The sequence below is a fragment of the Pan paniscus genome, chromosome 7 (assembly GCF_029289425.2).
Source record: "Pan paniscus chromosome 7, NHGRI_mPanPan1-v2.0_pri, whole genome shotgun sequence".
Lineage (NCBI taxonomy): Eukaryota > Metazoa > Chordata > Mammalia > Primates > Hominidae > Pan > Pan paniscus.
In genome coordinates, this window is record NC_073256.2 from 75,877,483 (window position 1) to 75,890,411 (window position 12,929).

Genomic DNA, 12,929 nt, shown 5'->3' on the forward strand with positions numbered 1-12,929 from the left:
CAATTACATGTAAAGACAAATGCAAGTACATATGAAACAGTGGTTCTCAAAGTATCCTCCCAGAATAAAAGTGTAAGTTGTCAGCAACTACCCCAGACCTACTGAATCAGCAACACAGGGGTGGAACCCCGCAATCTGTGCTTCAACAAGCCTTCCAGGGGATCTGACACATGCTCAAGTCTGAGAACCATGGATGTCTTCATCTGTTTTGTGCTGTTATAACAGAATACCTGAGACTGGATGATATATAAAGAACAGAAATGTATTTTCTCACAGTTCTGGAGGCTGGAAGTCCAAGATCAAGACATTTGGCATTTGGTGAGGGCATTCTTCATTCGTCCTCATGTAGCAGAAGGCAGAAGGACAAGCGAGCCAACAAGAAAATGCTGTGTGAAGCCTCTTTCTTAAAGGCCTTAATCCATTAACAAGGGAAGGACCCTCATGGCCTAAACACCTCTTAAAGGTCTCACGTCTTAATACATCACATTGGCAACACCTGAATTTTGGAGGGGACCCATTCAGGTGGGTCCTGAAGAAAGGACAGAGAAGAAAATCTCCAACAAATGTTCCCAATCATTGAAAATCTACAACAAATGTTCCCAATCATTTGAAGTGATTGTCAAACATAACCATGCTGTGGCCCTACGGCAACCTGGACTTTAGGGAAACAGCCCCTTTGATTCCATATGGAGCATGAAGACCCCTGAGAAAGACTTGCTGCTTCGTGAATGGGGTCAGACTTCCTCGATTGTCCAGGGCCAGATGTGCTTCCAGATCCCACAGGCTGAGCACATGGCAGGCACTAATTCGGGCTGTCAGGATGTAAAGAGTCCTACTTTCCAACCCACAGGAAACATGGAATGCAGAGGGAATGAAGAGGAGGAAAGACTGAACAACATTTAAAGCAGTTTTCAATATTCTAGAAGACGTATCATGTATCCACAGGGTGAAAAAACAATAAACACATTCATATTCCTTCATTTCGCTGGTGTTATTTTAAGTTGAAAGAGAAAGGAAAAAACAGACATTTAATATGAAAATGTAGATAAGCTAAGAAATAGATAAGTAGGGAGGGAATGCAGAAAAAGGAGGAAGAAAAGGGCAGGAAAAGGAGAGCAAAACTTAATTATCAACCCATTTCTGTATGTGTACATACATATTTGCACAGATGGCACTATACCATAATACCCTGTTCTATCAATTCTAAGATTAATATGTATTCACATTTTAATGACTCTGTGAAATCAGAATATGTCTTAAAATTTCTGTTGTTAGATTTGGTAATGTTTTGGTATTTGTATTCTGTTCTTGGAATCTCATTTCCAAACACGACAATCCAGCTGATTGGCTTCCGAATGCTTAGACTGTCATTTATATTACAGTTATTTAACGGTTAAAATGTCCATAATCAATGAGTGGATAAAAAAACTGTGGTGTGTGTGTACATATATATACATACACACACACACACACACACACACACACACACACCCCGAGTCCCCACTTTGGGAACTCAGGGGGAAAGGGTGGGAAGGGGGTGAAGGATAAAAGACTACAAGTTGGGTTCAGTGTATACTGCTTGGGTGATGGGTCCACCAAAATCTCACAAATCACCACTAAAGAACTTACTCGTGTAACCAAATACCACCTGTTCCCTAAACACCTATGGAAATAAAAAATTTTTAATAAAGTTATTTAATGGTTAGAGATAATTTTTAAAAAAGAAATATATACTCATTCAGATCCGTCCAATTGTGTTTTTCTCCCTACATAAGGCAAGCTAACCAGGAATAATATGAAAAATTCAGCTAAGAAGGGGCTTCCAATTTTAGAATTCCTATTAATAGTACTCAGGACAATGTATGATGGGCTTAACAGTCCACACTACACTTCAGCTGAAGTCTACACCTCCCTGAATCACAGCTACTATGCATTTAATAGGAAACCATTATGATTTAGAACTTCTTCAATGTTGCTAGTGCCAATACTATTATCCTATGGCAGGTAATGCATGTCAAGATACCAATTCTTTCCACAATAATATTCAGCAGCTTAATTACATACATAAACCTTATGGTATAGAAGAAAACACTGTTCTTTAATTTAATGCAAATTTTTTAATTTCTCAATATAATCAGCTATGTGGAAACTCCACCTGCCATTCATTGTTCCTTTTGCTATTTTATATGTCAAGCATCTCTCTCCTCCCCTTCTCAATTTTTGAGGCTTCTCAATTTTTCTTGGTCTAACTCCTAGAATCACATCCTCTTCTTTTGATTCCTCTCACTTTTGCTGCCTTCTTTGGACCTTTTCCATTTTTGCTCTGCTTCCTGTGAAATTCTATGAGCAGCACCAAGTAAAACATTCAAGGACAGACTGATTTATATTACCCTAAGATTACAATTTTTTTCTAAATCACTCTAAATTGCATTTTAATATACGTAAATGTGTGTCTGTGTGTGTCTACATTTTAACTCTGCTGCCCTCTGAACAGATGCTATGATGGAGCTCTGTGCTAATAGCACCTAAATCTTTTCCTTGAGAAGTACAGCTAATTGAAAAGTCATCTATTTTCAAGGGCAGTTGAGATTATTCCTTCTAATATGCATTCATTCAGCTTCGGCTCCCCTGTGGTAAGATATGGTTTATCTCCCAATAATCAGGGAGCATGACTTTAGTAGGTTAGGGTTAGACTTTGTCACTGGCCTATTTTAAGGAAAAATACAAAGTTAGGTTCCCTTTGAAACCAGAGAGCCTAAGGCACAATGGTCTATCTCTGGATCTTAGCATAATACACTGGCCAGTATAGTAGTAAAATATTGTATCATATCTACAGGATCAGTTAACATTCTCAATATAGTTCAGCATTAACACTGTGAATGCTGGCAAGGGAATCCTTAAAGGAATTCTAGGTGGAAATGGGAATGTTGGGCACTCAACAAGTCTAAACCTTTCAATAAATTAAGATTTGTTGTGATTATAAAGAACATTTTTGTTTTTGAGATGGAGTTTCGTTCTTGTTGCCCAGGCTGGAGTGGAGTGGTACAGTCTCGGTTCACTGCAACTTCCGCCTCCCAGGTTCAAGTGATTCTCCTGCCTCAGCCTCCCAAGTAGCTGGGATTACAGGTACCTGCCACCACACCTGGCTAATTTTTGTATCTTTAGTAGAGACAGGTTTCACCATGTTGGCCAGGCAGGTCTCAAACTCCTGACCTCAGGTGATCCGTCCACCTCAGCCTCCTGAAGTGCTCGGATTACAGGCGTGAGCCACCGCGCCTGGCCAAGAAAAAAAAAAGTTTCACTAAAAGATCTGATCTACTTTTAGGAAATTACCCTCGATAAAGTAATGCTGAACAAATGTGACTATAGACACCCAGCTCGTCTACTTTGTTCTCATGTCTATAATCTCTCCTTGTGGCTAAATCCAGTTAACACTTTTTAGTCCTTAACTGAATGTGTGTGCAGAATCTGACACTCATGATCTCTCCACCCCTTCTTGAAACTTGCCTCTCCCATGGCTTCTCTAACCATCACATGAGTCTCCTGACTTTTTCCACTTCTCAAGACATTTCCTGGGGACACTCTCACAGTGCACACCCCTGGTTACAAATCCCTCGTTCTCTGAATCAGTTCTTTTCTCTCCCTGAATGATTTCCTCTTCTATACTAACAGCTTCACCCACCACCTATATACCATACCCCTTTCTTGGATGTCCTAAAGGCATCTCAAACTCTCAATATGCAACCACAAACTTGGCATCTTCTCCATGAAGGCTGCTCTTCCTCCTTGATTCCCTATCATGGTAGAAAGCAACACCTTACACTTGCCAGTCAACCAAGCCAAATCCAGGGGAGGTCCAGTGACAAAGCGGTCTTTCCTTCCCAAAATCCTTCCTATGTCATCAGCCACCAGGTTCTGCTTCTACTTCTTTATCATTTCTAAAGTTACTCCCTTCCCTCCATCTCATTGCCATGTGACCCACATCTTCATACTGCAGCTACAGAGTATGTTTCTTGAATTCAAATTTGGTCATATCTCTCTCCTCCTTACAACATTTCTGTGATTCTTTGCTACCTTCAGGAGAAAACCCAACCTCCATGGCACGGCCCTGAGGCTCACTGAGGAAGTCTCCTGCTTCCCTCTCCAACCCCCTCATGTCGCAGGCTCTCCACACTTACCGCAAGCGTTCCCCAAATACACTCTGCTCTCTGGCCTCCCTGCCAGACACAAGCATACAGACACTTTTCCCCTGTTGGCAATTCCCACGAATACTCAGACAACACCTCTTGACCTGGCTTGGGGAAGGCCTTCTAGATAACTAACTCTCATCCAGGCACCTTTCCTATGTGCTACCTCAAGACTACGTCCATAACATCCCATAGCGCTGGACACAGCAAATGACTGGGTTTTTTTTTTTTTTTTTTATGTACACCTATGTATCAGCTGGCCTTTCCTCCTAGTTGGTGAATTCTTTGAGAGTGTCTTTTTTATCTCCGCTTGTCAGTATTGATTACAGTAACTGGCACATAGCAAATGTCGAATAATTGCCAAATAAATGAAGGAATGAATGCATGCATTCCTTCAGACTCCACATCAGTCTCAAAGGAGCAATTTCACATGCTAAAAACTGCCTATGAAAAGGATAAAGAAAAGGAAGCTAGGACTATGACATAATTACCTTACTATATCAGTACACTGCTTGTATTAACAGAGTCAATGACAAGTAAAAGCAAATGAATGCATCCGAGTATCATAAAACATGCTGTATGTTAAGCCTTGGGGCTTTGAAATTTGGGCATCTAAGATTTTGGCTATCTGCAACAACAACAAAAAACTGTGTACGTATCCTCGAGACAAATTGTAGGAAAAGTAAATGCAGAGGAAAGTTTGATGTTTTACATGTATCATTCATAGAACAACAGTGACTATACGACCCACGGCCCCTGCTCGGGTTGCAGTCCCTGAGTCTGACCTGGATGGGGCGGCCGGCAGTGAGCATGGCCCTCACATGCCTGCTAACCCCAGACCCCTTCTCTGCTTCAGAAATACAAAGTCAGCAAGAGAAGGGACCTGGAGCAACTAGATGGCAAACAGAAAAGAGTGAATTGCACGGGGTCCTACCAGTTTAGAAGAGTCTTAGGAAGGATACCTCAGGAAGTATCAGCCTCAGCAAAGTGCCTCAGGGGACTGTACCCTCCCATCCTCACTATTTGACTCTTCTCTGTCCATATTCTTTTCTTGGGTGTCTTATTTCTTTTGTTTTTCTGCCTTTTTTTTTTTTTTAGACGGAGTCTCGCTCTGTTGCCCAGCCTGGAGTGCAGTGGCACAATCTTGGCTCACTGCAACCTCCACCACCCGGGTTCAAGCAATTCTCCTGCCTCAGCCTCCTGAGTAGCTGGGATTACAGGCACCTGCCACCATACCCGGCTAATTTTGTATTTTTAGTAGAGATAAGGTTTCACCATATTGGCCAGGCTGGTCTCGAACTCCTGACCTCGTAATCTGCCCGCCTGGGCCTCCCAAAGTGCTGGGATTACAGGCATGAGCCACCGCGCCCGGCCTATTCTGCTCTTTTTTTGATGCTAAGGATCCCTAAATCTGCACATTAGGCCTCAGCCTCTGAAGTTCTTGTCATGTGTTTCCAACTGTCTGAGAGAAACAAAACTCCTCCAACTGGGGATACAGAACATAATAACAGAAAAGGCAGAAACCTCCTCTAACACTGCTGGGGGCTTCCTGACAAGGCCTCATGTAGAAAGGTCTCAAATAAACTGCAGTGTTGAAGACGGCACACCAAAAGGGGCAGTAGTTAAGCACCCAGCACTGACATCACACATGACTGGCTGGATCCCCAAATCCACCCTTACTACCTGTGTCAACCAGGCAAAGGTTTCTTAATCTCCCTAGGCCTCAATCACCTCATCTGAAACCTGGGAATGATAACAGCAGTCACCATATCAAGGGATCAACTGTTGTATTCACAGATTATTTTCAATATGCCTACAAAACCTCTAGTATTTCCTAAATCTTAACTTAAAAAAAACAAAACAAAAAACACTTGACTATTCTCTAAACGTTGTCCCTAAATCCCTCCTTGCCTTTCCCACAAAACTTCTAGAAAGATGGTCTATATATGGTCCATATTTATGCTTGGTCCCTCAACATTCAGCTCAACATTCTACGGAAACATCTCCTTTGGGTTAACAATGGCCTAACTGGCGATTTTAGCTCTTGTTCATGAATCTTGTTTGCAGTGATGAGGCAAATCAGAAAAGAAAAGAAGGCGTTCATCATGGTAGGGGCCTCAAGGCAAACTGCTTAGATGGGCTAAGGTGTTTACTTACCTGGAGGAACCAGAAACAGCACAGTGGAAGGGATGGAGGAGGAATGGTATTGCAGAAGGGAAGCCAAAACTCAGCAACAGAGGAGGATACTAAAACCAGAATCAAGCAGTGAGCATACCTAGCCAGGGAAAACATTAGGTACCAGAGGACATGAACAAGCTGAGATCCAGAATTTAAGCCAGATGGAAGCCAGAAGTTCAGAACTCCGAACACCTGGGCCCATTTTTAAAAGGTCCTGTAGTTATTTGATGCTTGGGTTGGCAGCACTCGTCCACAGCACTTCTCAGTATTAACCCCCTCCTCCTCCACATCTTGGCAACACTCCCTCCCTGTTCTTCTCAAGACCCCTGGTCCTTAGTTCCTAAGAAGGCATCATCTCCCCCATCTCCACTGCAGTGTTGCACTCAGTGGGGGCTATCTTCTTGTCTTCCTACTCAGCTTGAGCTATGGCGCCAGGAATTCTAGCTCGCTGATCACTGAATCTGTTTTTTAGTTTCTTCTTGGGCATGAAGCTAGAATGCACTTTCCAGCCTCCCCCGCCGTTAGGGTAGTTATGTGACCAGTTCTAGCTAACAGAAAGCAAGCACAAGTGGAGCTCCCTGTTTCTACTACTGGCCCTCAAAAGATCCCTGTTGAGATCCTTCACCCTATTTTCACTGAGGGCAACTGTGGGAGGAGGACAGTGAAGATGGAAGTGTTTCTTTCTATACAGAATGACTGCGAATAACTACACAGAGAAAAGCCTTCACTGCGAATCAGAAACACATATGTTGGATTTTATGTGAGCATGAAATAAATTTCTACTGTGTTAAGCCACTGACATTTTGAGGTTTATCTGTTGTAGCAGCCAACATCTTCACTGTTAAGTCCCAAATCTAGATATCGTGAATCCAAAACTCTAGGCTTAACATTAGACCCAAATTTCTAACTTCTTTCCTGTCCTTCACTGGACTAACTTCTAATATTTTGCAGAAATTATTCCCTAAACCTCTTGGACTGGGTTGGGTTTCTTCCATATGTGTTTCCAGAGCACCTTACTTATTATCATGTTAATTATTTAGTCATCTGCCTCCCCAACTCTATGGTGAAATTTTTGAGAGTAAAGACTGTGTTTTAATCTTGTTATCCTCTGTGTCCAGTTGGCATTCAGGAAGGGTTTCTTTTTGTTCTTCATTTTTAAATTAAAAGCAAAGTGCATTTAGTGGTACTAAGAAACAAGAACACATCACCAGTGATAAGTGAGTATTGGCAGCATATACCCCTGTTCAGTGTGATGACAAGAGCCCTTCACCTCCACAGTTGTTTTTCTCAAACCCATACCCCTAATCTAATCATGTGGAGAATAGTCTCTTATAAGAACAAATAGATGAATGACTAAATATAGGAATTAGGATTTGTCATAAAAATATGAAGGTTCAAAAGTGATATGATCGAAGTTCATAAAATAATGAAGGGTATGGGGAGGAGAGGCTGAGTGGGGAAATTTTTAAATTAATCCCTAGCAAAACAGAAATAAAGAGAAATTACTAAATGTTGGAAGAAGGATTTTTTTTTAAGATTTAAGGACAAAATAAAGAAAGCTTTACTGAGAAGTTAGTGAACTTGAGCTTTTTAACTTCAAGAATTAAAGGCAAATATTTAAAAGCTATCAAAGAAAACTGGTTTGCTGAGAGTATTTCCCAGGCCTTTTGAGGTTGATCATGGAAGAAACAATATAGCTCTCCAGAACATATCCATCCCTTACACAGATCCCTGAAAGACAGGAGATATTTAAAGCCCCTTCTGTAATATCAAAATCATGGCTTAAATACATTCGAGTGACGCTGCCTCATGTTCCACCAGCTAACATCCCAGTGACAATTCACTCGGATGCTCCCACCCACTGTGCAGTAGCATTTAGGGCACCTATGAAGAGCCCAAGGCCAGGGGTGGGCGACCAAAAGTAGAGCTAGAAAACAATCCAGAATTTTCTAGGGCACTCCTTCTGGGTCCTTCACCCCGCACATGCAGAATTTTCCTGTACACACCAAGGCAAAACTATTTCAAAGCCTATGAGTGACTTACAGAAATAACCGGCATCCCAACTTTACTTCCAGACTTTCTATTCTCCACACCTGGGGAAATTCACATAAGGAAATAACTAGACTAATAAAAAGTTTTGCTCTTTCAGTGATTTCTATTAACTCTCTAAAAACTAACTTTTAAAATATAGACCATAAATTAGTGTTGGATTCTGTCCATCCTTGACCTTTCAATCACTTTCACTAGTTCAAGCCATTTAACTTTCATCTGGAAAGGTATGACTGATCTAAAGGAAGCTAAAACATAAAACAGACATTTTCCTTTCTCAGAAACAATGTTTAACTCAGAACTTCACTCTGAAAGATTCAAAGTAGCACACTCACCTGTAGCTGGGATATAGTTAAAGGGTATCGGAATAATACCCAGGTGACACCTTCACTGCAAGGTGGGATGGTGAGAGAGCCTTCATACACCCAGTAATCCCGCAGCAGAGGGTCTGCACAGCCACGTGGACATGTAATGGAAAAGGCAAGTGAATTAATAACAATCCTGATGACTCCAACAACAATTTTCAAAATTACAAACTGTTCAAATGATGCTTCTAAGATGGATGTCATTTTTAAACTAGAGCCCCACAGTCTTACACTACTCATTGTGGAGAAAATAATTGATAAAAAGCATGATGAATTCTCTATTATTTACAGTGATTTCTATCAATGGATTACTATAGATACCTGTCAAGCTTAATCACTTTAGAAGTGTATCTATATTTTGGGTTTTTTCACTTTATTAAAGAATTTACCTATTTCATATCTAATATTTATTGAATGCTTATGACGTGCCAGCAATTTACTTTAATTCATTTAACCTTCAAAACAAACCAGTGAGATAGGTAGTAATATTAATGTTATATTTCAGATGGGGCAACAGAATCTCAAAAGAGTAGTAGTTTGCCTGAGGTCACTCAGCTAATAATCACTGGCAGAGACAGGATTCAAATTCAGGCAATCTGGCTTCATAACCTGTATTTTTTTTTCTTAAGAGACAGGGTCTGGCTCTATCACCCAGGCTGCTGGAGTGTGGTGGTGTCATCATGAATCACTGCAGCCTCAAACTCCTGGGCTCAAGCGATCATCTCACCTCAGCCTCCCAAGCAGCTGGGACTATGGGTGCACACCACCACAGCCAGCAATTATTTCTTCTTTTTTTGAGAGCGAGGTCTGGCTATGACTAGTCTCAAACTCTTGGCCTCAAGCAATCCTCTTGCACCAGTCTCCCAAAGTGTTGGGATTACATAGGTATGAGCATGTCTGTCTGAAAGCCTGTATTTTTAACCATTCAGTTCTAGCTACCACTATACTGCTTCCGCAACAGCAAAATACTAAAATCATATTACAATAGAACAAAATGAGTCATTCTTATGAAATCCTTTAGCTCTGCATTAGAGGAATTTATGACTAATATGATGGATAAATGGTTAACATACGATAGAAATTGGTTTGTTGTAGAGCAATTAAATGTAGAAAATAGAAGATACAATGCATCAACTGGTTTTGTTTAAAACACTAAGGGACAGCACATAATTTGGGCAGAGAAATGTGAAGATCAAAATTTTATATACAACAACCTTTAAATCATATTCTGAGTATTTAATGTATAATTGTTACCTGTACAGAAATACAAGTGGAATAATATATAATAATAGTATTACTGCAGAGAGGTAACCTTATAAAATTAGATACAAAGTTTATTTTACTCTAAAGATTAAGAACTCCACTGATCAATCTTAGAAGTACATGAAGGTTTTTTCTTTGTTCGTTCGTTTGTTTGTTTGAGACAGAGTTTCACTTTGTTGCCCAGGCTGGAGTGCAGTCACGTGATCTCGGCTCACTGCAACCTCCACCTCCTGGGTTCAAGCGATTCTCCTGCTTCAGCCTCCTGAGTAGCTGGGATTACAGGCATGAGCCACCACACCCAGCCAAAGTTATTTTATTATACTGGTGCTTTACACAGAGGTAGCAATTTTTACAAATGACAATCCTACGAAAGCTCTTCATGGATCAATGGAACTAGTGGCAAAGTGTCTCTTTATTATTTCAAAAGGTTTACTTCCATATTTAGAGTAATCTGGAAGTGGTATCTGCTAAACAGAATACAAATTGCAAATAAATTTTATTAATTAACAATATATAGTTTTACATAGTCTGAAGAAAACAATGTGACTATAGCCACAGTTAAAATTCATTTTATGCAATCAGGTAAATACTCACCTGGTAATAAAGTGTTAGGATTAAAGCAAGGTATTGTTTTGGACTTCCCCTGAAAAAGAAAAAAATATTTACCCAATGTTAAAGTAATATTTCTAGATTTTAGAATAAAAAATCTATTAGAACTAAAAAATTAGAATGAAGTCTTTTCTGAATGGCCTCATCAGGTCCCACAGACTTGTGGGTATCTCCTTCCACCTTCTCATTGGAGTAACATTGTCTGGTTCCTGCTCTAATTCTATGGCTATTTTCTTTGCTACCACAGTTCAATTCTCCCTGTAAGTCCTGGTGTGGAACCTACACTTGGTGCCCCATCTGACCCATGTCAGTTACCTTTTCTGCTCTGAGCACATTCATACCAGAGATTTGGGCTAAATTCTCATTGTAAAATGCCAGAACCCTGGATGGGGGAATTTTCAAAATGCCTTTCCTCCTGCTTGCTTTCATTTCAGCTCCTAACCTTTCCGGCATTACAACCTGGCTTGCAACTTCCTGTTTTGTCCTATTTGGATTTGGTAACTCAGCTCTGGGATCTATGCTAGATGCTCTCCTCATCTGGAAAGGGAGATCTGAAACAGATGGAAATATTCTGTTCCGATCAGTGTTTATCAAAGCTAGATACAAATTTCAAGGGAATCATTTGTGCTCTTATTCAACAATTCACATTTAAGATCATCATTTTAAAACATGTCATTTAAATTGCTTAGACTTTAGAGGAAAATAGTCCTGTCATGTGAATCAGATGTTTCTTAAAAGATTTTTCTCTATTGATACAGATGCAATAGGGAAAGTTATTGCATAACCTCCAAGTCCCTTCCTGACTCCCTGGGACTATTTCAAACATTAAAGAATCTAGCTTACTTGCCTCCCCGATCCCCCTGAATTCCATAATGACTGGTGTCCTATTAGATGATGAAATAAAGGAAATTTTCTCAGTCCACTGCAGTTGTACAAATGTAAGTCAAAATGTGCCCTTATTGTCTTTTTATCAGCCTTTTTTATCTGGACTGGGCATCCCTTGGAAGCTGGGTTCCTTCCAAACCTACTCAGGAGATCTTCAGTGGAGGTTCTGCCTGGTTCAGGATACCCTGGGCTGTGCTAGCATAAAGCTAATCAAACTTGATTCCCAAATTGATCTTTCTTAAAACTGGCTTTGGGTCTCTGGATCTCCTGTAATTAAACAAGTTCAATTTCTGCTCTGTATCTCCAGCAGCCCTACAGGACTAGACTACTTCCCCTCCCCAAGGCCACTCACATTCAGCTAAGTGTGAGCCAAGAAGGCACTGCTTATAAGAGGGACTGGCGTTGGGCCAGGCACGGTGGCTCACGCCTGTAATCCCAGCACTTTGCAAGGCCGAGGTGGGTGGATCATGAGGTCAAGAGGTCAAGATCACCCTGGCCAACATGGTGAAACCCTGTCTCTACTAAAAATACAAAAATTAGCTGGGCGTGGTGGTGGCATTGGCTTCCTAGCAATGCTAGGCCATATCATGGCAGGGTCATGTGGATCACCTTCTCTCGGATATTATCTTACCACATATGTGTACTTGTTTTCTTTTTTTAAATTTATTTAACATAAATACTTTGAAATATGATTCCCCAAATTTTTATTTGTTTCATTTATACAACTTTCCTATAGCACGCAGGTAGGAAAGGGTTAACTCAGCAGGCCTGAGTTGCTCAAACCCTGCACATCCCATATAAAGGCCTGTCTTCAGGACTAACTCTTTGCTCCTGGGATATAACCTCTGAGCTTGGAATATTCTACCTGATAAGACTGTTTCTGTGTGCCTGCAGCCTTGGGCCATGCTGTATTTATGGTGAACTCCTGTTGTTATATGTCTGAGGCCTTGAGACATACTGTACCAATTGGAACAGATAAGCTGATGCTGACAATGTGACTTATGGCGAAGAGGGGAGGGAGATGGCTGCTGCTAGAGAGTGAGTAGCTGAGGTCAGCTATGTTGCATGCGTTTAGTGCTTGCATGACTGACCCCTAATAAATCTCTGGACACTAAGGCTAGAGTGAGCTTCCGTAGTTGTCAACACTTCACACATGTTGTGACACATCATTGCTAGGAGAATTAGGGGCATCCTCAAGTGACTCCACTGGGAGGGGACACCTGGAAGCTTGTGCCTGGTTTCCCCTGGACTTCATTCCATGCGCCTTTTCCCTCTGCTTTTTGATCTGTTTCTTTTCACTGTAATAAACCATAACCACAAGGATAGCAGCTTTTCTGAGATCTGTGAGTCCTTCTAACACAGCATCGAGCCCGCAGGTGGTCACAGGGACCTC

The 12,929-nt window shown here is 41.0% G+C and overlaps 1 protein-coding gene across 1 annotated transcript in view; it reads right to left on the reverse strand.

Annotated features, from left to right (window-relative positions):
* Positions 1–12,929, reverse strand: part of CA8 (carbonic anhydrase 8) — a 95,295-nt gene that overhangs the window by 27,752 nt on the left and 54,614 nt on the right. The window contains exons 6-7 of the mRNA XM_003809059.6: positions 10,637–10,685; positions 8,750–8,862 (exon numbers count right to left, since the gene is read on the reverse strand). Coding sequence (XP_003809107.1) covers positions 8,750–8,862; positions 10,637–10,685 — 162 coding nt within the window. The remainder of the gene's footprint in view (positions 1–8,749; positions 8,863–10,636; positions 10,686–12,929) is intronic.